The 23,412-nt window shown below is 39.5% G+C and overlaps 1 protein-coding gene across 2 annotated transcripts in view; it reads right to left on the minus strand.

Moving 5' to 3' along the window:
- Braf (B-Raf proto-oncogene, serine/threonine kinase) overlaps window positions 1-23,412 on the minus strand; it is a 121,512-nt gene that overhangs the window by 68,242 nt on the left and 29,858 nt on the right. For both annotated transcript variants that reach the window (XM_090333417.1, XM_090333416.1), the window contains exons 2-3: window positions 6,788-6,889; window positions 4,307-4,570 (exon numbers count right to left, since the gene is read on the minus strand). In XM_090333417.1, coding sequence (XP_090189543.1) covers window positions 4,307-4,570; window positions 6,788-6,889 — 366 coding nt within the window. The remainder of the gene's footprint in view (window positions 1-4,306; window positions 4,571-6,787; window positions 6,890-23,412) is intronic.

The raw sequence follows: 23,412 nt of genomic DNA on the forward strand, positions 1-23,412 counted from the left end.
ACTTACTTTCATATACTTTACTGGATGACGCTGCAGTCATCATGAGGCTTTACTCACCCCTAAATATCTAACCATGTGTTTCCTAGGACTGAGAACATTCTTTAAATGATTACTTCACCATTAATTAACATACCTGAGAAAATTAACAGCTTCATAATACTAACATTTTATCAATATTCAAAGTTTCTCCTCTCAAGAATGCCTTTCATAGTTCTTCCCTATCTCAATACAGGGTCCAGGCCCAGAGTTCAAGTTCCATAACTGACAATGTATGCAATGTAAATGTAAACCTGACATTACAGTAAGAAAAGGTCCACAGTTCAGGGATATTATAATGTATAGACTGCTGGCCATAACAAATTTCACTATTAGATATGCTTTTAAATCCTTGAAAGGCACAGCTTTAATACGATAACCTGAGCTCTAACTATGTTTATGATACATGCTGAAGATCCAGTCTGGTATACCCATACATGGGTACTGAGCCCACTGAAGCTCACTAACTTTAGGTAAGCTGAGACTAGAAGAGTGTTTCAAGCATTAGAGCATGAAAATAGCAAGTGCTGCTATATAGTGAAAAAAATGTAGCTACAGAAAATCTGTAGACAGATTAGCATTGCTATATACCAATAAGTTTGTAACACTAAAATCTGAATTTAAATGCTATGAAGTATTATTTTCTCTTTCATTTTGTTTCCTAAGCACTTAAAACACAAAATCCATTTTTAGTTTGTAGGGTATATAAAAAGTTTTATGTAGACTAAGGGCCATAGTTCAGTGATACTCTAAAATCAGTTCAGACTCCTCTGATAACTCAGTTCCTTCTTGATTTTCACTTTCAAAGGAATTTCTTACTTGAAGGACATTTTAAATAAGTATATTTTATTCAGCATTTTTTTTTTTTAAATTTTGCCAGCCCCAGGGCTTTAACTCAGGGCCTTAACACTGTCCTTGGGCTTTCTCAAGGCTAGAGCTCTACCACTTGAGCCACAGCACCACATCTGGCTTTTTCTATGTATGTGGTACCAAGGAATTGAACCCAGGTCTTCATGCATGCTAGGCAAGCACTCTACCATTAGGCCAAACTCCTGATCCCTTATTCAGCATATTTCTTTCTGGTTATAAGAATACCACAAATGGGCCAGGAGCATGGCCTAGTGGTAGAGTGTTTGCCTAGCATGCATGAAGCCAAGCCCTGGGTTTGATTCCTCAATACCATATACAGAGAAAAAGACAGAAATAGTGGTGCGGCTGACATGGTAGAATGCTAGTGTTGAGAAAGCTCAAGGACAGTTCCTAGGCCCTGAGTTCAAGCCCCAGGAATGGAAAGCAAACACACACACACACAAACACACACACACACACACACACACACACACACACACACACGGTAGAAATGGGAAATTTCTTAAAATCCAATTATAGTATTTGCAATGTGATAATTTCTTACATTTTTGTTTCTTTTTATTTAATACTACCTCTCAGAAAAATCTTCCAAGTACAACTACTGTTTTACACTTTTAGAATATATGTTGTACTACATGATGTGGCAATATCATAACTAAAGTGATAATTCGCTCGTATTCCCATATCTTAGTTTATATTCTTTTGTTATTATAAACTTTTTTTTTTTGTTTTTTTGGCCAATGCCCAGGGCCTGAGCACTGTACTTGGGCCTTTTCCTCAAGGCTACTTGAGCCACAGCACCATTTCCAGCTTCTTCTGTGTATATGGTACCAAGGAATTGAACCCAGAGCTTCATGTAAACTAGGTAAGCAAGCAGTCCACCACTAGGCCACACTCCTAGCCCATGAATAATTATTTTTAACAAAAATCTCTGCATGTATCACTATATACTATTGCTTTTATTTCTATGGACTAAATTCTTAATACTGGGAGTACTGACTTGGAACACATAGTATTTGTGAATTTTCATAGATGTGAGCAAAGTACTTCACAGAAGCTTTACTCTCTCACATTTCCACCCACAATGTAATGGGGTTTCTCTCTACACCCTTGCCAGTAATAATTTAAATTTTGCTGAACAAATTAAATCATATCATGGTTGTTTTCATTTGAATTTCTCTCATAACAATGAGTTTAGACAATGTCCACGTGCATTACTGTTCACTGAGATTTAATTCTGTAATTTTTCTTTCTTTCTTCCTAGTTCTGGGACTTGAACTCAGGACCTAGGCACTGTCTTTGAGCATCTTTATGCTCAAAAGTAGCACTCTACTCTGCCAGACTTTTTTGAATAGTTTACTGGAGATAAGAGTCTCATATGCCGGGGACAGTGGCTCATGTCTATAACCCTAGCTACTCAAGAGACTGAGATCTAAGGATCACAGTTCAAAGCCATCCCAGGCACTAAAGTTGTTAGGGCTAGGATGGCAGCCTTGAGCTGAAGAGCTCAGGGACAGCACCTAGGCCTAGACTTCAAGACCCCATGACTGACAAAAAAGTCTCATAAAACTTTTTTTTTGGTCAGTCACGGGGGCTTGAACTCTGGGCCTAGATGATGTCCTTGAGTTCTTCATCTCAAGCCTAGCACTACTCTACCAGTTTGAGTCACGTATGATTTTCTGGTGATTAAGTGGAGGCAAGAATCTCACAGACTTTACCACCCTCAGATCTCAGGCTCCTGAGTAGCTAAGATCACAGGCACCCAGCAAAAAGAGTGTGTGCGTGTGTATGTGTGTATGTATATTTGCCAGTCTTGGAGCTGAAACTCAGGGCCTGAGCATTGTCCTTGGACTTTCTCAAAGGGACAGGAGCGTAGCCTAGTGGTAAAGTGCTTGTCTAGCATGCACAAAGGCCTAGGCTCAATTCCTCGGTACCACATACACAGAGAAAGCCAGAAGTGGTGCTTTGGCTCAAGTGGCAGAGTTATAGCTTTGAGCAAAAAGTGTCCAAGGACAGTTCTCAGGCCCTAAGTTTTTGCCCAGGCCAAAAAAAAAGCTGTTGCCCTTTTATTTTTGGTTGTCTAAAAAAAAAAAATCCAGTTTGAATCGGCTGATCTGAAATTTGTTTATGTTTAAAGCAACATTAAATTTAGTAATGGTTATATCATTTATTAAGATTATTGACAATATTTTTGTACTTGAAGACTATAAGTCATCCATATTAACTCAGCAGATTTCTCTGCTTTAAATTTTCTTTCACAGTATACTACTTTAGTAATAGTAATACCACAACAAAAATGAAAGGCATTTAGCATTTAGAAAAGAGGAAAATCATCAGTTACACGATAGACTCAGCATTTCATAACTCAGACTTTTTTTTGTGGTGGGTCATGGGGTTTGAACTCTGGGCCTGGGCACTGTCCCTGAGCTGAGCTCAAGGCTACACCCCTACCCCTGGGCCTGGGAGTTGTACCTGAGCGCTTCAGCTCAAGGCTACTGCCCAACCCTTGAGCCAAGCCCCACTTCCTGTCTTCTAGAGGTTAATTGGAGATAAGAATCTCAGGTCCTTTTGTGCTCTGGCTGGCTTTGAACCTTGATCCTCAGATCTCAACCCTCCGGAGTAGCCAGGATTACAGATATGAGCACCTGCACCCATGCCTGGAGGCTCAGAGTTTTTTGCGTAAGACTGAAAACTCTCACCACAAAACAAGCTCATGTCTTGAAATTCTTTCTAGTACTCTGATTTAAGGCTGAGATCCTGACCTAGTGGCACTGGCACAAAGCCCTGGGTTCAATTCCTCAGAAGAAAAAAACAGAAGTGGTGCTATGGCTCAAGGATAGTGCCTCGACCCTAAGTTCAAGCCCTAGGACTGGCCAAAAAAAGGAAAAAAAGTCATTAGTTTTCTAGCCAAGCATAAAGATGAAATCTAACAATAAATTGTTTCAGTTAAGAAACATACAGATTGAGCCCAGTGCGATGGCTCACGTCTGTAATCCTAGCTACTCAGGAGGCTGAGATCTGAGGATCGAGGTTCAAAACCAGCCCGGGCACTCAAAAAAAAAAAAAAAAAGAAAAGGAAAGAAAAAAAAAAGTCATTGAAACTCTTATCTCCAATTAACCACAAGAAAACGAAGTGGTGCTGTGGCAAGGGGTGGGGCGGGTGCCTTAAGCTGAAGAGCTCAGGGACAAGGCCTAGAGTTCAAGTCCCATGACCACCAACACATACACACACACACACACACACACACACACACACATTGGCCCTATAGTTAAATCTTTTCTATTCTTACTTGAAACTGATGCTTCCATGTGTGACCTGTGAGTATAAGGTGATTAACAATATTTTCAATTCATTTTCTAAAAGATAATAGCAAAATGACAATATTAAAAGTTGACTCACCACTGTCCTCTGTTTGTTGGGCAGGAAGACTCTAACAATAGGTTTTTGTGGTGACTTGGGGTTGCTTCGAGATACATCTGTTGGATTTTGAAAAACTGAAAGAGATGAAGGTAGTACTGAAAGGCTAGAAGAAGAAGAAGATGTAACAGTGTCCATTGATGCAGAGCTAGAAACAGAAAAATCAGTTCCATTCCCCAGGGATTCCAATAACTGTTGTTCTCTTTGTTGGAGGGCATCTAGCTTGCTGGTGTATTCTTCATAGGCCTATAAAAAAATAAAGCAGACACACTTTGGATCTGGACTTATCCTGACATTAACATAAGAACATAAGAATTTTCAGCCAATGGTCACAATTTATTTATAATCTAGCTAACAGAGTTTGAAGTTACAAGTTATAAAATAAGTGCTGAAAATACAGTAAATGACTAATTCAACTCTTCACATAAGACACCATTATATTACACTGAGAAACTTGACCCACATGTATTTTGCATCTAGATGGTTTATGAAAGTTAAGTTAAAAGCACAGAGCTTCCAATTTTCTGGCTAAATAGTAATTTATGTCCCAAACTACATATTTAACATAAAATATAAGCAAAATATTATACTATATCAAGGATAAGTATCACTACATCAACAATAAATGTCACCTCTTTTTATTAGTTACTGTATTCAGAAAGATATATGAAATGTCATGCCCCCTCCCACACACTCTAAAAGAACATAGAAAGGAGTTGAAGTGTTAAGAGATGTGGCAAAATTCAAGACTGAGAAACAGTGCCAGACCATAGTAGCAGAACGGAAATTTTCTCTATAGGGCTCAGGAGATACGTAGCTGCCGCCTTCTTTCTGAAATAGCTATCAGTTAAAATAGTTTATTCTTTGCATTAAAAAAAAAAAAAATAGGGGCCAGGAGCATGGCCTACTGGTAGAGTGCTTGCTTAGCATGTATGAAGTGTTGGGTTTGATTTCTCGGTAACACATAAGCCAGAGTGGTGCTGTGGCTCAAGTTGTAGAATGCTACCCTTGAGAAAGCTCAAGGACAGTGCCCAGGCCCTGAGTTCAAGCTCGAGGACAGGCCAAAAAAAAAAAAAAATACTAAATTAGAAATGTAGTTAGAAATCTTTCAATCTATGCTTCAAAATTTCTAGTATTTGGAACTAAATGGTAAACCAAATGGTTTATAATTTAGGGTTACCTTCTAACTAGTGATTACAGAGAAAGGTAGTAAAGGGTAAGCTGGAGATGGGAGATAGGAGAACCTGACTACCTGGATTCCACAACAGCTAACTTGCTGTGGAATCTGACTGACTTGCAGAAGAAAACGGATGTTAAGACTTGTTTGTGATTACAATTATACCGACTATCTCACAGGATTAAGGACCATGACTAACTAAATTTACAAACATGCACAAGGATTGACACAAACCTCAAGGCACAATTAAACAGTAAAAGTGAGCAATGTTGGGTTACTTCAAAATTCTAAATTTTATTCATAAGAAAACAACCAATATGGTTGAAAACTTCTAGAAAATATACTTCACAAAATTTCTGAAAATAACTACTGTTGCTAAATACTACTCAAAGTAATACTTTATAAAGTATTTGTTAGTTATTTTCCAAAATATAAAATATGTGTATTTTAATAACTAAAACAACAGAAGAAAAGGAAAAATAATTATGGAAGAGCTGCAGTCACAGTTCAAGTGGTAAGAGCACTGGCCTGACATTTTCAATGTCCAGGGTTCAATTCCAGTATTACAAAAATAAAGCTAGATAGTAGCCAGAGGAATAGATACTGAAAGAGAAATTTAATTTCTTCATATATATGACAAAAGTCATATACATATTCTAATGTGTATATTATATGATATATCTATATGACAAAATAAATTCTCCTCCAACATCTATTCCTAACTTTATCACCTAAAAGAATATAAAAAACAAAATTTTTTTTCAATCATGGGACTTCAACTCTGAGCTGGGCATTGTACCTGAGCTCTTCAGCTCAAGGCTACTGCCTTACTCCTTAGCCACAGCTCCATTTCCACTTGTGGTTTTCTTGTGGTTAATTGGAGATGAGTTTCATGGACTTTTTTTGGGGGGTGCCTGAGCTGGCTTTGAACCTCAATGTTCAGATCTTAGCCTCCTGAGTAGCTAGGATTACAGGCATGAGCCACTGCACCCAGACAAGAATAATTTTTTTTTCTTTTGCCAGTCGTGGGGCTTGAACTCAGGGCCTGAACATTGTTCCTTGGACTTTTCTCAAGGATAGTGCTCTACCACTCGAGCCACAACACGACTTCCAGCTTTTTTCTATGGTGGTACCAAAGAATCAAAACTGGGTCTTCATGCATGCTAGGCAAGCACTCTGCCACCAGGCAAACTCACAGCCCAATAATCAAAATTTTATGAGCAAATTCTTTATATGAACTTTTTTCTTTCCATACTTACTCCAGAGATGATATTGAATAATCTTACCTCCAGGTATATTGATGGTGGATTATGCTCCCCACCAAATTTGTCCAACAGGGCCTCTATATGTTCCTGTGTCAACTTGATCATTTGTTTGATATTCCATACCTAAAAAATATTTTAAAAGAATTTAAATAGAATCATTCAGTATATATCAATTAGAAATACTTTATTACAGACAAAACCAATATAGTAAAGCCTACCAACAGTGTTCCTCAAAGAGATTACTTAGCGGAATGGGGGTTTTCTTTCCTGCTTTTATTACTATTTAGACTTTTTTTTTATTTGCAACAGAATATATTATCTTCTCCAGTTCCCCTAGAGAAAGGGACCTTTGCTGACACAGTAGAATCCATTCTGGATTTCTGACCTCTAGAATTGTAAGAAAATAATTTGTAGTGTTATATAAATGACCAAGTTTGTGAAAATTTGTTTTAACAGTCATAGAAAACAAATGCAAAGAGGAAACCCAGAGAGTAACAGAAATGAAGGTAAGGGGACCAGGAGTGTAGCCTAGTGGTGGAGTACTCACCTAGCATGTATAAAGCCCTGGGTTTGATTCCTTAGAACCACATACACAAAGAAAAAGCCAGAAGTGGTGCTGTGGAACAAGTGGTAGAGAGCTGATCTTGATCAAAACATGCCCAAGTATAGAGCCCAGGCCCTGAGTTTAAGACTGGCAAAAAAAAAAAAAAAAGTAAAAAAAGAAGTGAAGTGGCCAGGAATTTGGCCTAGTGGTAGAGTGCTTGCCTAGCATGCACAAAAACCAGGGTTGATTCCTCGGGTATCATACATAGAAAAAAGTTGGAAGTGGTGCTGTGGCTCAAGTGGTAGAGCTCTAGCCTTGAGAGCACCCAGGCTCAGGACTGCCAAAAAAGAAAAAGAAATGAAATGAAGATAAATCTAAATGAACAATATATAAAATAATGACTCCAACAACTAAAGGATAGAGTACGGCAAGCATGGAAACATTTCTAAGACCTGTTCATTATTGTTCAAAAAGAATACTAGAACATTTTGTTAAGCCAGACAGATGGTAAAATGAATGACAAGAGCCACCAAGAATAGATGGGACTGTTCCCAAATTTGTGAGATTTTTTTTAAAAACTAAAAGAATAAAGATTGGGGGCCAGAAGCATGGCCTAGCAGTAGCATGCTCACCTAGCATGCATGAAGCCCTGGGTTCCATTCCCTGGTACCATATACACAAAAAAAGTTGGCTGGGCGAGGTGGCTCACACCTGCAATCCTACCAACTCAGGAGTCCAAGATCTGAGGATCAAGGTTCAAAGCCAGCCCAAGCACAAAAGGACCTGAGACTCCTACCTTCACTTAACCTCTAGAAAATGGGAAGTGGTGCTGCAGCTCAAGGGGGAGGGTGGTAGCCTTGACATGAAGAGCCCAGAAACAGCGCTGGCCGAGTTCAAGCCCCATGGCCCACAAAAAAAAAAAAGTTGAAAGTGACACTGTGACTCAAATGGCAGAGCACTAGCCTTGAGCAAAAAAGTGTCTCACGGCAATGCCGCAGGCCCTGAGTTCAAGCGCCAGGACTGGCAAAAAAAGAAGAAAAAGAAAGATCATCACTCAATATAATACTGTACAGAAAAATAAATAAATAAAATAAAGCCAGGTACGAGCGGCTCACGCCTATAAGCCTAGCTACTGAAAAGGCTGAGCTCTAAGGACTGAAGCCAGCCTGAGGAGGAAAATCCAAGAGACTCTTTATCTCCAATTTAGCTACCAAAAAAGGCAGAAATGGAACTGTGGCTCAAGCTGTAAGATGACAGCCTTGAGCAAAAAAGATCAAGTATAGTATCTCCTTTTGGTAGTTTATCAAAAAACAGTAATACGAAAAAAGCAATGAGGGACTGTGGATACAGTTCAATGGAAAGAACATTTCACAATGCACATATATACATACAGACAGACACAAAAAAGATCAATAAGGATCCTTTTTCAGATTATGAACACGATGATTGGATAACGTGTGCCTCCCTCTGATTACCTGTCTGATATAAAAAAGAAAAGGAAAAAATGCCAATAGTTGGTAAGGGATGTCCAACACATGCAAGGGAATACTATGAATTAATAAATGAATAAATGGTATAATTTTAAAATAGATTAAAAATTAAGCCCTGTGCTGGCAGCTCCTGTCTATAATCCAGGAGACTGAGATCTGAGGATTGAGATTCAGAGCCAGCTCAGATAAGAATCTATGAGACTCTCATCTCCAATTAACTACTACCAGCAAACAGGAAATGGCACTGTGGCTCAAGGTAGAGCACTAGGCTCGAGCAAAAGAGCTCAGGGACAGCGCCCAGGCTAAGTTCAAGCCCAACAACCAACCAAAAATTAAAATTGAAATTAAAATTGGTAAAAAAAAAAATTTTAATGATTGTATTATCCTGCACAAAAGTGATTTCAAACATGACCTTTTATACAGGGAAACTCAACTAATTGTAAGGATAAGTAAAATCTTTTAGATATGCAAGATCTCCCAACTTTACCTCAGCAGGATTCACAGATACCAAACATTCCTATCTTTTGACCTAGCAACTCCATTTCTAAGAATCTTATTCATCTCCCACAAAATTGGGGAAACAGAGTAGATCTCTGCTTCTAGAATTTATCAATACTTTTCTAAGCGGGGGAAAAACCCACAAATCCACAAAACAAACATATTTGGGAATGTACTGGTCCAGAAAACATAGCTCTCAAAAAGCAGTGTTACAAAGTGGAAAGGTAAAGGTAAGAACTATGACTACAGTACAGATAGTAAGCAAATGGAACAGAGTGAAAGGGTTTGTGGGAGGAAGCCAAGAAAAATTCAGATAAATTACACAAGAAGCAGGTATTGAAGGCCCTTGAAATCCATGAATTTTAAGCACAACTAGATAAAAGTTGTAAAAGCAGGTTGTGTTCTAGACACACACACACACAAAAGTGTAAACGTGTGTATATGTATATATGCGCATACACATACACATATACACACACACACACACAGAATACTAAGGGTTTGAAATGCTCAATAGGCAAGGTGTCCGACTGCTGAACCATGCATCTGGGGTTATTTGAAAGACGGGATCTTGTTTACTGCCCTGACACATGCCTAGTTGGCAATCTGCACAATTTAGGCACTCCATAGTTGATAAGATGATACACAAATACCACCACAATCAGCTTCCCTCTGCTGAGATGGGGTCTTGCAGACTTTTCTGGCTTTAAACTGCAGTCTTTTCATTCTTAGTCTCCCACCCATATAAGTAGGCTTACAGGCACAAACCAGGGATAGCAAGCTTATAGTTTATTTTTATTATTGAAAATTATCATCCTTGTTTTACAGATGAGAAAACTGTCACAGAGATATATATATCTTACTCAAGATCACACAGCCAGTAAATGATGGTATCAAGATTATGACAGTCTCTCAGTCTACTTTATTTCAGCCACGCCCTCCTGCCTTCATCCCCCAAAAGGGCTTTTTCTTGGCTGGGAACAACCTCATCAGTGGCTCATGAAACAAGCCAATTGATTCAATGAGGCAAGCCTGCAATTGGACTCCATGAATGAAAAAATTCTGAGTAATGAAGAATAGACATATGGAAAACTAAGGAAGAACATGAAAACCACAACAGAAAAAACAGAAACAGAAAAGTATGGCAAAACAGAAAGTGGCACATTCAGCAACTTGGAGGGAAAGCAAGAAGCATCCTCCACAAGGTAAGCCAAGTTACCTTTGTCACAGATAAGCAAACTTAATTATGGGACAAATCCACACTTCCTACAAACATTAGATTCCAGTGCAGGAATTTACCATGTCATTGGCTCCCAGGATAACAGGTCAGCATTAGACAAGGCAGCTTTCTATATCCTATTATCTCAGAGAACAGCTAGGTAGCATCTAATGGGAGGGTTTCCTGCTTGAAACTGGGTACTCAGGGTATCAAGATTACACAAAGCTGCAAAGAGGCTGCCTGCAGCCTGCCAGGCTATAGACTGATATACAACTGGAAGCTTGAAGACAAAGAAACAATTAGTGATCATTGTCATATACACACTCAGCCAGTATTCAAGTGGTAAACAACCATCAGAAGTGGAAATTGAGTCAACTGGTCAGTGGTGAAAATAACTTCATTCCAGAAAGCAAGACATAGCCTTCTACTGGTAAAGAGTTCCAATTGCAGAGTGATCGGTTTTACTATGATTACTGGCAGGTACCGTGTGGCCATGAAGGCTCCGGGATTGAGCCACAACATGGGAAGGCCTGGAAATTAAGGAACATTTGGTAACTGGGGAAGGCTGGACACCCAGCCAGGGTTCTGGTAGTAGACTGTCATCAGAACATTGAGAGGAGGACACTTAACTCAGGTACTGGCAGTTGGCAGCCCCACACAGCATGTCATTCCCTGAGAACTATTAAAAAAAAAAAAAAAAAAAAAAAGAAAAAGAAAAAGAAAATCTAACTTCAGCAGATAGCCTTGACTACTGAGTGATAAGCTTACATTGACTGACTGCAAAGAGCATGTGGTTGGACAGGCCCTGGGACTAAACCATAACCAGAAAGTTTAGAGGTCAGGAGAAGAGTCAGGAGTTAGGGACTTCTGGGTTTCTCAGTAAATCTGAAGGACATATCCAGAAACTGGACAGACTGCTGGTGAGAGTTCACATCTCAAAAGCTGACAGACAAATCAGTGAGGAGATCCCAGTTCAAAGACAGTTCAGGCAGTAAAGTCTGAAGTGGAACTGTAGCTCAAGTAAAAGAGTGCTAATTTTCAGCAGAAAAGTTAGGGACAACATCCTGCCTCTGAGTACAAGCCCCAAAGCCAGCTTTAAAAAAAAAAAAAAAATTTATCAACAGGAAAAAAAAAGGCCAGGGCCTGGAGTTTGCCTAGTAGTAGAGTACTTGCCTAGCATGCACGAAGACTGAGGTTCGATTCTTTAGTACCACATAGAAAAAGGCAGAAGTGGTGCTGTGGCTCAAGTGGTAAGAGCTCTAGCCTTGAGAAAGCCCAAGGACAGTGCTCAGGCCCTGAGTTCAAGCTCCAGGACTGGCAAGAAGGGAAGGGGAGGAGAGGGGAGGGAAGGGAAGAGGAGGGGTACCCATAACCTTGGGTACCCAAATATTAAGTCATCGCTCTTGAACTGTTTGGATCTATTATCCACATATTAAGGATACCAAGTGCCTTTTGTTCCTTTGGTCTTGATTTATCTCACTCAACATGATTCATTCTAATTTCATCCACTTCCCAGCAAATGCCATTATTTTGTCTGTTGGCTATGTAGAATTCCATTGTGTGTGTGTGTGTGTGTGTGTGTGTGTGTGTGTGTGTGTGTGTGTGTGTATACACATCACATTTTTTGTATCCATTCTTCTGCAGTAGGGCATCCGGGTTGTTTCCATCACTTGGCTATTGTGAATAGTACAGAGATGAACATGACTGAGCAGGTGTCCTTATCATATCCTGGGTTATGATGTTCAGGATAGATGCTCAGGAGTGGTATGGCGGGATCGCAGGGAAGGGCTATTTTCAGTTCTTTAAGAAACATCCAAACTGCCTTCCAGAGTGGCTGAACTAGTTTAGATTCCCACCAGCAGCACAGTAGGGTTCCTCTTTCTCCACAACCTCGACAGCATTTGTAGTTGTCTGAGTTCAGAATATTGGCCATTCTAATCTGGATAAGGTGGTATCTTACCCCAAACTCACCTTTATGAAATCAGTATCTCATTCATTCTAAAACCAGACAGGAAAGCAAAAGCACACACACTACTAGCTTTGCTGTACACCAAAAAAAAGCAGGATGAAAAAGAAATTAGGAGAGCAAATCTATCATAATATATCTTGGTATAAACAACCAAGGATGTGAAAGATCTCTGTAACTTAAAACCATAAAATCTGAAGGAAATTGAAGAAGACAACAGAAGATAGAAAGACTTCCTATGCTTCTGGGTTGAGAATTAATACTGTAAAAATGGTTATACTGAGAAAAGCAGTCCAGAGTTTTAATGCAATCTCCATTCTTCGCAGAAATTAAAGATTATGAAAGCACGAAAAGCCCAAAGAACCTATCTCTCAAATCAGGTCAGCTCAGCAAAGAAGACTCAAGACTATTATTTGTAAGGTTGATGAACAGACACCAAAAATGATTGAGAAGAAATGGACCGTGAGGTAGGCATAAATATTTCTATATGGAGAAAATCTATTAGCTAAAAATAGACACCTGAGCTGGGTGCTGGTAGCTCACACCTGTAATTCTAGCTCAGAAGACTGAGATCTGAGGATTACAATTCAAAGCCAGTCTGGGCAGGAAAAGTCCTTGAAATTCTTATCTTCAATGAACAACCAGAAAACCAGAAGAGGCGCTGTAGCTTAAAGCCTTGAGCCAAAAAGCTTTTAGGGCTAGTATCTAGGTCCTGAATACAAGCAAGCCCCACATTCAACAACAACAACAAAAAGAATAAGAATCTGAGATTGTGGCTAAAAGACACTGTGGAGGATGGAAGTGATACCTCTATACACTTTTGGTCATTACTTACATACTTTTGAGAATTTATTGGGGCTGAAAAATAACAGCACACAGTAGCTAATGAAAAAAATCCAGTGGAGGAGGTGAAACTGAGAATGTATAAAAGAAATGTGAACTGTATGAAATAAGTCTTGGTGTTGGCCATAAGAGATGAAATCTGAGCCTGACACTGGTGGCTCACACCTTGTAATGCTAGCTACTCAGGAGGCTGAGATCTGAGGACAGCAGTCCAAAGACAGCCAGGGCAAAGAAGTCCATAATATTCTTAATTTCATTTAACTACCAAAACAAAGCTGGAAGTAGAGCTGTGGTTCAAGTGGTAGAGCATTAGCATCGAACAAAAAAGCTCAGGGGCAGCACCTCAGCCCTGAGTTCAAACCCCAGGACCTGCCCTCCTCCTTCCATCCCTCCCCCCCAAAAAAAGCTTCACAAGAGAAAATATGAGTCACAAGAATTAGAATGTTAGAGATGGTCTCTGATGAAAAATTAAAGAACACAGAACACAAGGATCAACGTACATACATTTGTAGAATTGATCAGGAAAAAAATGATGGCTGCATTAATTTTGGCCAGTTCTGGGGCTTGAACTCAGGGGCTGAGCACTGTCCTTGGGCTTTCTCAAAGCTACAGCTCTACCACTTGAGCTACAGCACCACTTCCAGCTTTTCCTAAGTATGTGATGCTGAGGAATCAAACCTGGATCTTGGTGCATGCTAGGCAAGCACTTTACCACTAGGCTAAACTCCCAGCCCCACAGCTGCATTTTTTAAAATATAGGTTGTGACTGTATAGCCCCAAACTGGCTGTGAATACTCACTATTCCTGCCTTAGCCTTCTGAGGTGAGATCATAGGCATGCGCCACTATGCATCATTTCAGTTGTATAATTTCTCTATAAAGTTTGAAGTGAAGTCCATAAATTGGAGTGGAAGCTATAGGTGATGTGCAGTAAGTAGAAACACACTCAACGAGAGAAGTGAAGAAGCATCTGCACTGCCAGACATTGTGGATGTTCTTCTATTCAGGATTTTTTTTTTCTTTTTTTTGCCAGTCCTGGGGCTTCAACTCAGGGCCTGAGCACTGTCCTTGTGCTTTTTCCTCAAAGCTAGCACTCTGCCCCTTGAGCCACAGCACCACTTCTGGCTTTTTCTACGTATGTGGTACCGAGGAATCGAACCCTGGTGTCTGTGCATGCTAGGCAAGCACTTTACCACTAGGCCAAAATCCTGGCCCCCTATTCAGGTTTCTTATATAAATTAAATATAACATCTTCAATTATCTAGATGCAGGCAGAGATGATGGGTAGTTGGTATTTTAACAGGCCAATACAATGAAGGAGGAGAAGCTTTAACAACTCAAAGGCATTAGTAATTTTTATAGTCATTCCTTACCACTCACTTTATGGCCTATTCTTTCATAAAATACTATTTTCAAAGATTCTGCAATGTCTTCACTAACATAAAATCTCTCAGCTTTCAATTTCATCTTACCTGTAACATATACTCCAATAACAAGTAGTTGCTAAATTATGCAATACATGTTGTACCAGTTCTATAGAGTTTGTATTAAGCACTGTTTATACCTCATTCATCTACTCCCAGCAACTCAGTCAAATTGGGATAATTATCCCGATTTCATAGATGAGAAAACAGGGAGATAAAAAAAAAAATGGAATCGCTGGGAGTTTGGCCTAGTGGTAGAGTGCTTGCCTAGCATGCCTCGGTCCTACATAAAAAAGCCAGAAGTGGTGCTGAGGCTCAAGTGGTAGAGCTCTAGCCTTGAAAAAGTCCAAGGACAGTGCTCAGGCCTGAGCTCAAGCCCAGGACTGGCAAAAAAAAAAAAAAAAAAAAAAAGAATGGCATTGTGCTAAACAAGTGAGCGGTTGCACCACTCATATTTCAGAGCCTCTTTGGTGTGACTATGAGAAATAGAAGAAACACTGTATCATGAGGTATGCTAACCAAGTGCAGCTGACAGTTTACACTGCACAATATGAAGGCAGGTTGGAACTGTGATACCACTAGAATTTAGGTAAAAATAGATAATTGTTGATTCATCCTTTACTCAGCAAATATTTAATGAGCACCATGGTTCTAGGCAGTGAAGATACTAAATTAAACAACAGTCTCTCATTTCATGAAGCACACATTCTAGTCGAAAGACAAGCACTAAACAAACAGAATCTATGTAAGATGGTGATTAAAAGTTACAAAGGGGGGGAGGGTAATGGGTACCAAGACATGTGAAAGGGTATCAATGTATGTGAATTAATGCACCTTCTATCTGGCAAATATCATGTAACCCTTTTATTACAATAAAAATGTTTTTTAAAAAGTTACAAAGAAAAACAGTGCCGCTGAGGAGAAAGGGTGGTGGCAATCAGTTCTGTAGTACAATCAAACTTGAGGGTCCCACTGAACATATGATAAATATGAAGGATATGATGTGAAGGCAGGCAGGTAAGGTCACCACACAGGTATGAAGAAGGTAACTAATACAAAGGAGGAGAAGCAAGTATTAAAGACATGAGATTGCAACCAGATTTCTGTGAATGAAAAACGATTCATGACCTTAATAATAGATTCCCAATGGGCACATTTTGCCCTTTAACTTTGTAGTCCCTTTCCCCCCTGACTCTGGGCTTCTCCAAATGATCTGCCCTGGAAACATATTACAACATGGTATTAGCAAATATGACCCAAGAAGTGGCCTGAAAAGCAAACATGCTTCTTGCCATCTTGCACAACTGAACTTGTGTGCTCTTTTGCCTCTGTTCTATAAAAACTTGCCTGGGCTAGTCTAGCAGAACCAAGTCGTTCCTCTCAGGGCCATCCTAGAACCCGCAGCTACATAGACAAGAATAGCTAAGGTAAGCCCAGCGCACACTGTCCTGTTCACAGACTCAAAGGGGTAGTTGTTTTAAGTACTAAGTATTGAGACAATTACACAACAAAAAATTCATGCAGTATGCTAGAGGAACAGAGATATACAGAACATAGAAAAACTTGTACATGAATGTTCCTAACAATAATTCTCACAACAGCCCCAAAATGAAAACCCAAATGCTTAATCACTTAACAAGTAAGTTAAATGTAGCATATGCATTCAGTAGAATCTTATTTGACAATGAAAAGAAACAAAACAGCAATATATACAACATGCATCAGTTGTAGACCCGTGGTACCTACAGGGAGACCTCCACTGAGGAAAAACTGCAGATGTTCAGGATGCATAGGTTGTCTTATACTGTGAATGTTTGATTTGTTTTTCCCATAATGCCATCCAACCAAAGACATGAGACCTTTTAACCATTTTGAATTTCACTTTACCAGCTGGTCATGGTGGATTACACCACACCTGTAATCCTAGCTACTAAGGAGGCGAGATCTGAGGATCCAGGTTCAAAGCCAGCCCAGGCACTAAAGAACCTGAGACTCTTATCTCCAATTAACCACTAAGAAAACCAGAAGTGGGGCTGAGGCTGGAGGGGTAGGACAATAGTCTTGAGCTGAAGAGCTCAGGGACAGCGCCCAGGCCCAGAGTTCAAGCCCCATGACCCATCAAAAAAAAAAAAAAATCACTTTACCTCTTAAATTAAGCACATTAACTTTAACCTATTTTAGAAGCACCATTTGATCTTTCTTCCCCCCTCTCCGCCACAAGTCTTGGGGCTTACACTCAGGGCCTCAGCACTGTCCATGAGCTTTCTCAAGACTAATATTCTACCACTTGTGCCAGAGTACCACTTCCTGCTTTTTTCTGTGTGTGTGGGGGGGGGGGGGGGGAATCAAGAAATCGAACCAAGAGCTTTGTACATGCTAGGCAAGCACTCTACCACTAGGCCACACTCCTAGCCCCACTATTTGCTTTTTTGGAAGCAGATTTCTACAATATTAAACGCAGAGAACACTCAACAGATCATACAATTTAAACACAACTGACAATAACATAGCACTGAGAGCTTTTCCACATCAACTTAACTACATAATGAATATTTCAGAGATTAAAACATTTTGTGAAATTTCCTTTGATTTTATGTATGTATTATTTAATTATTTTGATCATGCTTGGTCAATACTGAAAGTAGTAAATCTATAAATAAAGTAGATTTACTGTACCAAGTGAAAGAAGCTAGCCACAATGGATCATATAGTGTATGATCCTATTTATTAAAAAACATTTCAGAATTTAAATCTATTCTGGAATTAGAACCTAATTCAGGAATTAGTTCAGTAATTGCCTAGGATTGGAGAGAAAAGACTATGGAAAAATGGCTAAGGGGACCAGGGTTGCAGTTGAGGGAGATAAAAACATTCTAACGTTCACTTAGTGATGGATGTTGACTCAGTGACTAGAGCTGGAAATATGGCTTACTGGTAGAGTGCTTGCCTACCATGCTTGAAGCCTTGGGGTTCAATTCTTCAGTATCACATAAACAGAAAAAGCTGAAAGTGGCACTATGGCTCAAGTGGTAAAGTACGAGCCTTCAGCAAAAGAAGCTCAGGTAGAGTGCCCAGGCTCTGCGTTCAGCCCCAGGACTGGAAGAAAAACAAAAACAAAAACTCAGTGACTATACTAAAAGCTTTTGAACTGTATAGTTTTACATTTCTATCTTATCTTCTCTCCTTAAGGAAGCTTCCCTGCCCCCCCTAAAAAGAAAATGACACAAACACGTTTTTAAAGAACTACTCTGCTGGTATGTGAAAAATGAACAATATAGGGAGAAAGGGTTAGGTGTCAAGTAACCCCAACAGGAAATAACTTGCCAAGTAGAAGTCTTTTTACTGGCAATGTGTCAGATCCAGAATGTATTATCAAGGTGGAATCAACAGGATTTACTGATAAATTAGATGTAACATATGATAGATGGCAGTTATTCTTACTGTACAATTGTGTGTGTGTGTGTGTGTGTGTGTGTGTGTGTGTAAGAAAGAGGTGAAGGGACCCCTTTCTTGACTTCCCCTAAAATCCATCCCCTATAGGCATTTCCTCTTCTTCAAGACAAAGGAGTACTTGACTCAAGCAGGGGCTGTAAATTCCCTGATAACAGTTCAGATTACAAGAGCAGCTTAACCAGGTGGAGTTACCAGAATTCCTTCCTATCCTACCTCCTTCGCCTGCCAGGAAACCTCCCTCCGTGCGCCAGAAGCCCACCGAGATCATAGGTCAGCTCAAACAGCAAAGGTGCCAGTGGTTGCCCCAGCTGTCACTCAAGTACGTTGAGATTCCATTGGCCACCTGTGTATAGCCAAGCCCAACCACATGGCTGGTGGCCTATAAAAGTAGCCTGTGAGATTAGACAAGGTCCACTCTCACTCACATCTTAGAGACAGCTCTGGCCGGTCAGTATGATTCTCAATGCTAGGTATGGAATAAAACTTTTTAACTTCTGTTTTTGTATCAGACTTGTTCCTTTTATCACCGACCCTAATATTGGGGGACTGGACCCTAACAAGAGGGAAGGAAGGAGAGGGTGAGTGTATATGAGTGCATATGCCAGCCTTGAACTCAGGCCCTAGAAATTATCCCTGAGGTTCTTTTTGCTCAAGGCTAGCACTCTACCACTAGAACAACACTGCCACTTCTGCTTTTCCTAAGTAGTTTACTGGAGATAAATATACCATGAGCTTTCCTGCCTGGGCTGCTTGGAACCATGATCCTCACATCTCAGCTTCCTAAGTAGCTTTTACTACAAGTATGAGCCACTGGTGTAACAGGGTTCTACAACCTTCAACCTAAGTCAAAACATGTTAAAAGCTGGGCGGGAAGTGTGGCCTAATGGTAGAGTGTTTGCCTAGCATGCATGAAGCCCTGAGTTCCATTTCTCACTATCACATAACACAATCCATCTAGTTAGGCTTTTTCTGTGCTCTACCACTTGAATCACAGCACCACTTCTAGCCTTGAGAAAGCACAAGGCCAGTGCCCAGGCTTTGAGTTCAGGCCCCATCACTGGCCAAAAACAAACAAACAAACTCTAAAAGCCAAGATTTGAAAGAATGCACCAGTGCAGTAGGAGATAGATACAAAATAGGGAATTTTTACTTTGAACATCCAAAGAGCCCTGTTAAATAGAATGGAGACATAAAATAAAGAGTTGGATATAAAAATATCAAAAACTAGAGAGGAGGAAGTCGTGCTGTGGCTCAAGTGGTAAAGTGAAGCCCCACAACTAACAAAAACAGATTTAGAAAAGAGGGCTGGATGGGAAAAAAAATAAAGTGAAAGTCTTGGAAAAATGTGTTTTTTTTACTTGATTTTAAGTGATACTATCCAATTATAACATCTTTAAATTCAGAATCTATCTTATAGTTGATGAAATGTCAAAATTGCTAAGATAGCAGACACGTGGCATCTAGCACATGTACTACTTACCAAGGAGAAATGATAATGTTGTTACTCCACTGTTATGTAGATAATTAGATCCAACATATTGAAATCAATTTCCATTTTAAAATACTGAACAAAAACACAAGTACCAATAATCAAGTTATTAAACAGAGAAAGTACACAAAACTCTCACTACAAGATGGTATATTCAATAGATACCACATAAACAAATGTAACCAAAACATGAGAAAGAGAAAGGGAGATAAGATGGGAGTCTCACATGAAAGAATGAAAGGCAGTAGTCAACATTTCAGAAAAGATTCAGAGAGAGATCACCGAGGCTTTCTTTTCCTATCAGAAGATGGAAGAAAATATCAGAAGAATTTAGAAAATTTTCTCCCAGAGAGATTACAAATTAGTCATAAAGAAAAGGGAAGCAAGTGATAGAAAGCTTTCACTATTTTATAATCTGTTAAAAATCTGATTCTGTTTAAACTATTTTGGGGGGGTGGGGACAGTTTGGAGCTTGGAATTTGGAGCCAGAACATTGTCCTTGTGCTTTCTCAAGTAGCTAGCGCACTACTACTTGAGCCACAGCACCATTTCTGGCTTTTTCTATGTATACCGTACCGAGGAATTGAACCTGGGTCTTTGTGCATGCTAGGCAATCACTCTACCACTATGTCAAACTCCCAACCCCCCTGTTTAAACTTTTTAAGATGACTTTGGAGGGGGGGGTGGCTGGAAGGAAGTCTTGGGCATGAACCCTGGGCCTGGGCACTGTCCCTGAGCTTCTTTTGCTCAAGGCAAGCACTCTACCACTTGAGCCAAAGTACCACTTTCAGCTTGAGTAATTTATTGGAGATAAGAGTCTCACAGGTGCACTGGCTCTCCTGTAATCCTAGCTACTCAGGAAGCTGAGATCTGAGGATCAAAGTTCAAAGCCAGCCAGGGCACAAAAGAACCTGAGACTCTTCTCTCAATTAACCTCTAGAAAAGGGAAGTGGAGCTAAGCTCAAGGGCAGGGCAGTAGCCTTGAGCTGAAGAGCTCAGGGATAACACCTAGGCCCAGGGGAGCCTAGAGTTGAAGAGCTCGAGGACAGCGCCCAGGCTGAGTACAAGCCCATGACCCACCCAAAAAAAAAAAAAAAAAAGCCTCACAGTTCCCTGGCTGGGCAGGCTTGGAGCTGTGATCTTCAAATCTCAGCCTTGTGAGTAGCTAGGATTATAGGCATGGGTCACTAGAGCCCAGTCATTTTAGGTTTCTTATCTATGTGTGTTTGTCTTTGGGACGGTAAGAAGTAGGGCACAAAAAATGCAGAGACAAAGGGCAAACAAATGCAGCAGTGGTAACTCATTAGATACTAAGTTGAAAATGAAGTATACAACTTGTGTATGGGGACAGGAGGGAAAAACTGGGGGAGAGCAAGTGAAGTGGTAGGTACTCCTTACTTGGACTTACGTAACTGTAACCTTTCTGTACTCTATCTTTATTATAACAATTTTTAAAAGATGGCATTTTTAGATCAAAAGCAAAAAGAAAAGGTAGTAATTCTTTACATTTAAACTGTAGTTTGAATTAATTTCTATTTATGTATATCGAGCCTGGGTACCATCCTTGATCTTTTTTGCTCATGGCTTGCTCAGTATCACTTTGAGCCCAGCTCCATTTCTGGCTTTTGATGGTTAACTGGAGGTAAAAGTCTCACAGACTTTTTCCTGAACAGGCTGGTGGCTTACACTTGTAATTCTAATTATTTAGAAGGCTGAGATCTGAGGATCTTGGTTCGAAGCCAACCCAGGCAGGAGAATCTACGAAACTCTTATCTCCAATTAAATATCAAAATAAGTTGGAAGTAGAGCTGTGTCAAGTGGTAGAGCTCTAATCTTGAACACAAAAAGCTCACAGATAGTGCCCAGGAATGAATTCAAGCCTCAGGACGAGCGCACATATATAAAAGACAATCTCAAGGGCTGGAACTCAGGGTATACATAGGTCACTGGTAGAGTACTTGCTTTACTTATGCCGGTCCTGGGTTTGATCCTCAGCACCCCAAGAAAAAATATTCTTGGTAAATAAGAAATAAGATCAATTCTGAAAATGTCATACATAAAACAAAAAAAAGAACAGTTTTCAATACACTTTATAGGATACATATACCACAATAAAATGAAAGCCCCTACAAAACAGAATATACTGTATAAACATAGATATAGCCTTTAAGAAACCATGAAAGAAATTATAAAATATTTTCCACCAAAACACCACAGAAAAACATTTATGGGTTACAGAAAAACAGAGCTAAGAAAAAAAGGTACAGGAATGTCAAAATATTGATATATTAAAGTGGACCTTCCCTAAGCATAAATTATAAATTAAGGAAAAAATATAGCTAAAATGTTAAAGCACTATATAAAACACTGGATCTTAGAAAACTGCCACAAAAACACATACTTAAATTACAACTTAGAATTTACGTATGTACATACGTGTTTTTTTATAATTTGTTTAATGGGATATCTCCTGATTGAGAGACTACATCTAAGCACGTTACAGATGGTAATTTTTTTAAAGACAGTTTTATTGTTATAAATGGCTTTTGATCTGGGTAGAGATGGTATTTTAAGATGTTTATTGTGGCAATAATGTTTAACCAATAAGGCAGGGAGATACCAGAGGCAGGGAGATCCATTAAAACCATGCTGCAATTATAGGCAAAAAAGTAATGAGTCTGAACAACTTTTAATAGAAGGAAGCCATTCCAAAAGAACTGTAAAAACTTTTTTTTTTTTTTTTTTTTTTGCCATTCCTGGGGCTTGAACTCAGGGCCTGAGCACTGTCCTTGGGCTTTCTCAAAGCTAGAGCTCTACCACTTGAGCCACAGCACCACTTCCAGCTTTTACTATGTATGTGGTACTGAGGAATTGAACCTGGGTCTGCATACATGCTAGGTAAGCACTGTACCACTAAGCCAAACTCCCAACCCTGTAAAAACATTTTATGCAACAATTCAGCTTTGAATATAGACGATCAGGGGCTGCTAATAGAAACTATAATCCCAACTCAAAATAAATCATCACAATTTCAATTCTGATATGGGAAACTTTTACTCAAATGTAATTATGTCTGGTGGTTACATAACTGAAAAGGCCAGGTAAATCAGAGAATCACTGAATGAACAAATATAGGCCATAAGAATTTTCATGTTAAAATGTTAAACTAAATATTTATTCTCCAGTCTTAGGACAGAGCGATTTTTCTGGGTTTTCCTTCAAACATGGCCCACATTTGACAGCAAATACTTTTCCAAAACAGAACGTTTCTATCAGCCTGATGAGCTGGTTAGGTAGAGAGGTCAGTTCAGAAAGCATCTACCATTTTTCCCTTTTGAATAGTAAGGCTGCAATACATAAACTGAATAGTAATGTATAAACTGAATAGTAATGTATAAACTGAATAGTAATATATAAACTGAATAGTAATGCAATAGTCAAAGCTGTTTTCTACAAAATAGAACACATCCTGAGAGTACTCTATTGGAGATGTCAGCTAGTTACATCTATATATATTCATCTAGAAAATTAAGAAAAACTGCCAGGCATGGTAGCTCACGCCTATAATCTTAGTTACTGAGGAGGCTGAGATGTGAGGATCAAGGTTCAAAGCCAGCCCGGGCACAAAAGGACCTGAGACTCTTATCTCCAATTAACCTCTAGAAAACAGGAAGTGGGGCTTGGTTCAAAGGTATGGTGGCAGCCTTGAACTGAGGAGCTC

This window comes from Megascapheus bottae, chromosome 5 (assembly GCF_031878675.1).
Source record: "Megascapheus bottae isolate mThoBot1 chromosome 5, mThoBot2.hap1, whole genome shotgun sequence".
Lineage (NCBI taxonomy): Eukaryota > Metazoa > Chordata > Mammalia > Rodentia > Geomyidae > Megascapheus > Megascapheus bottae.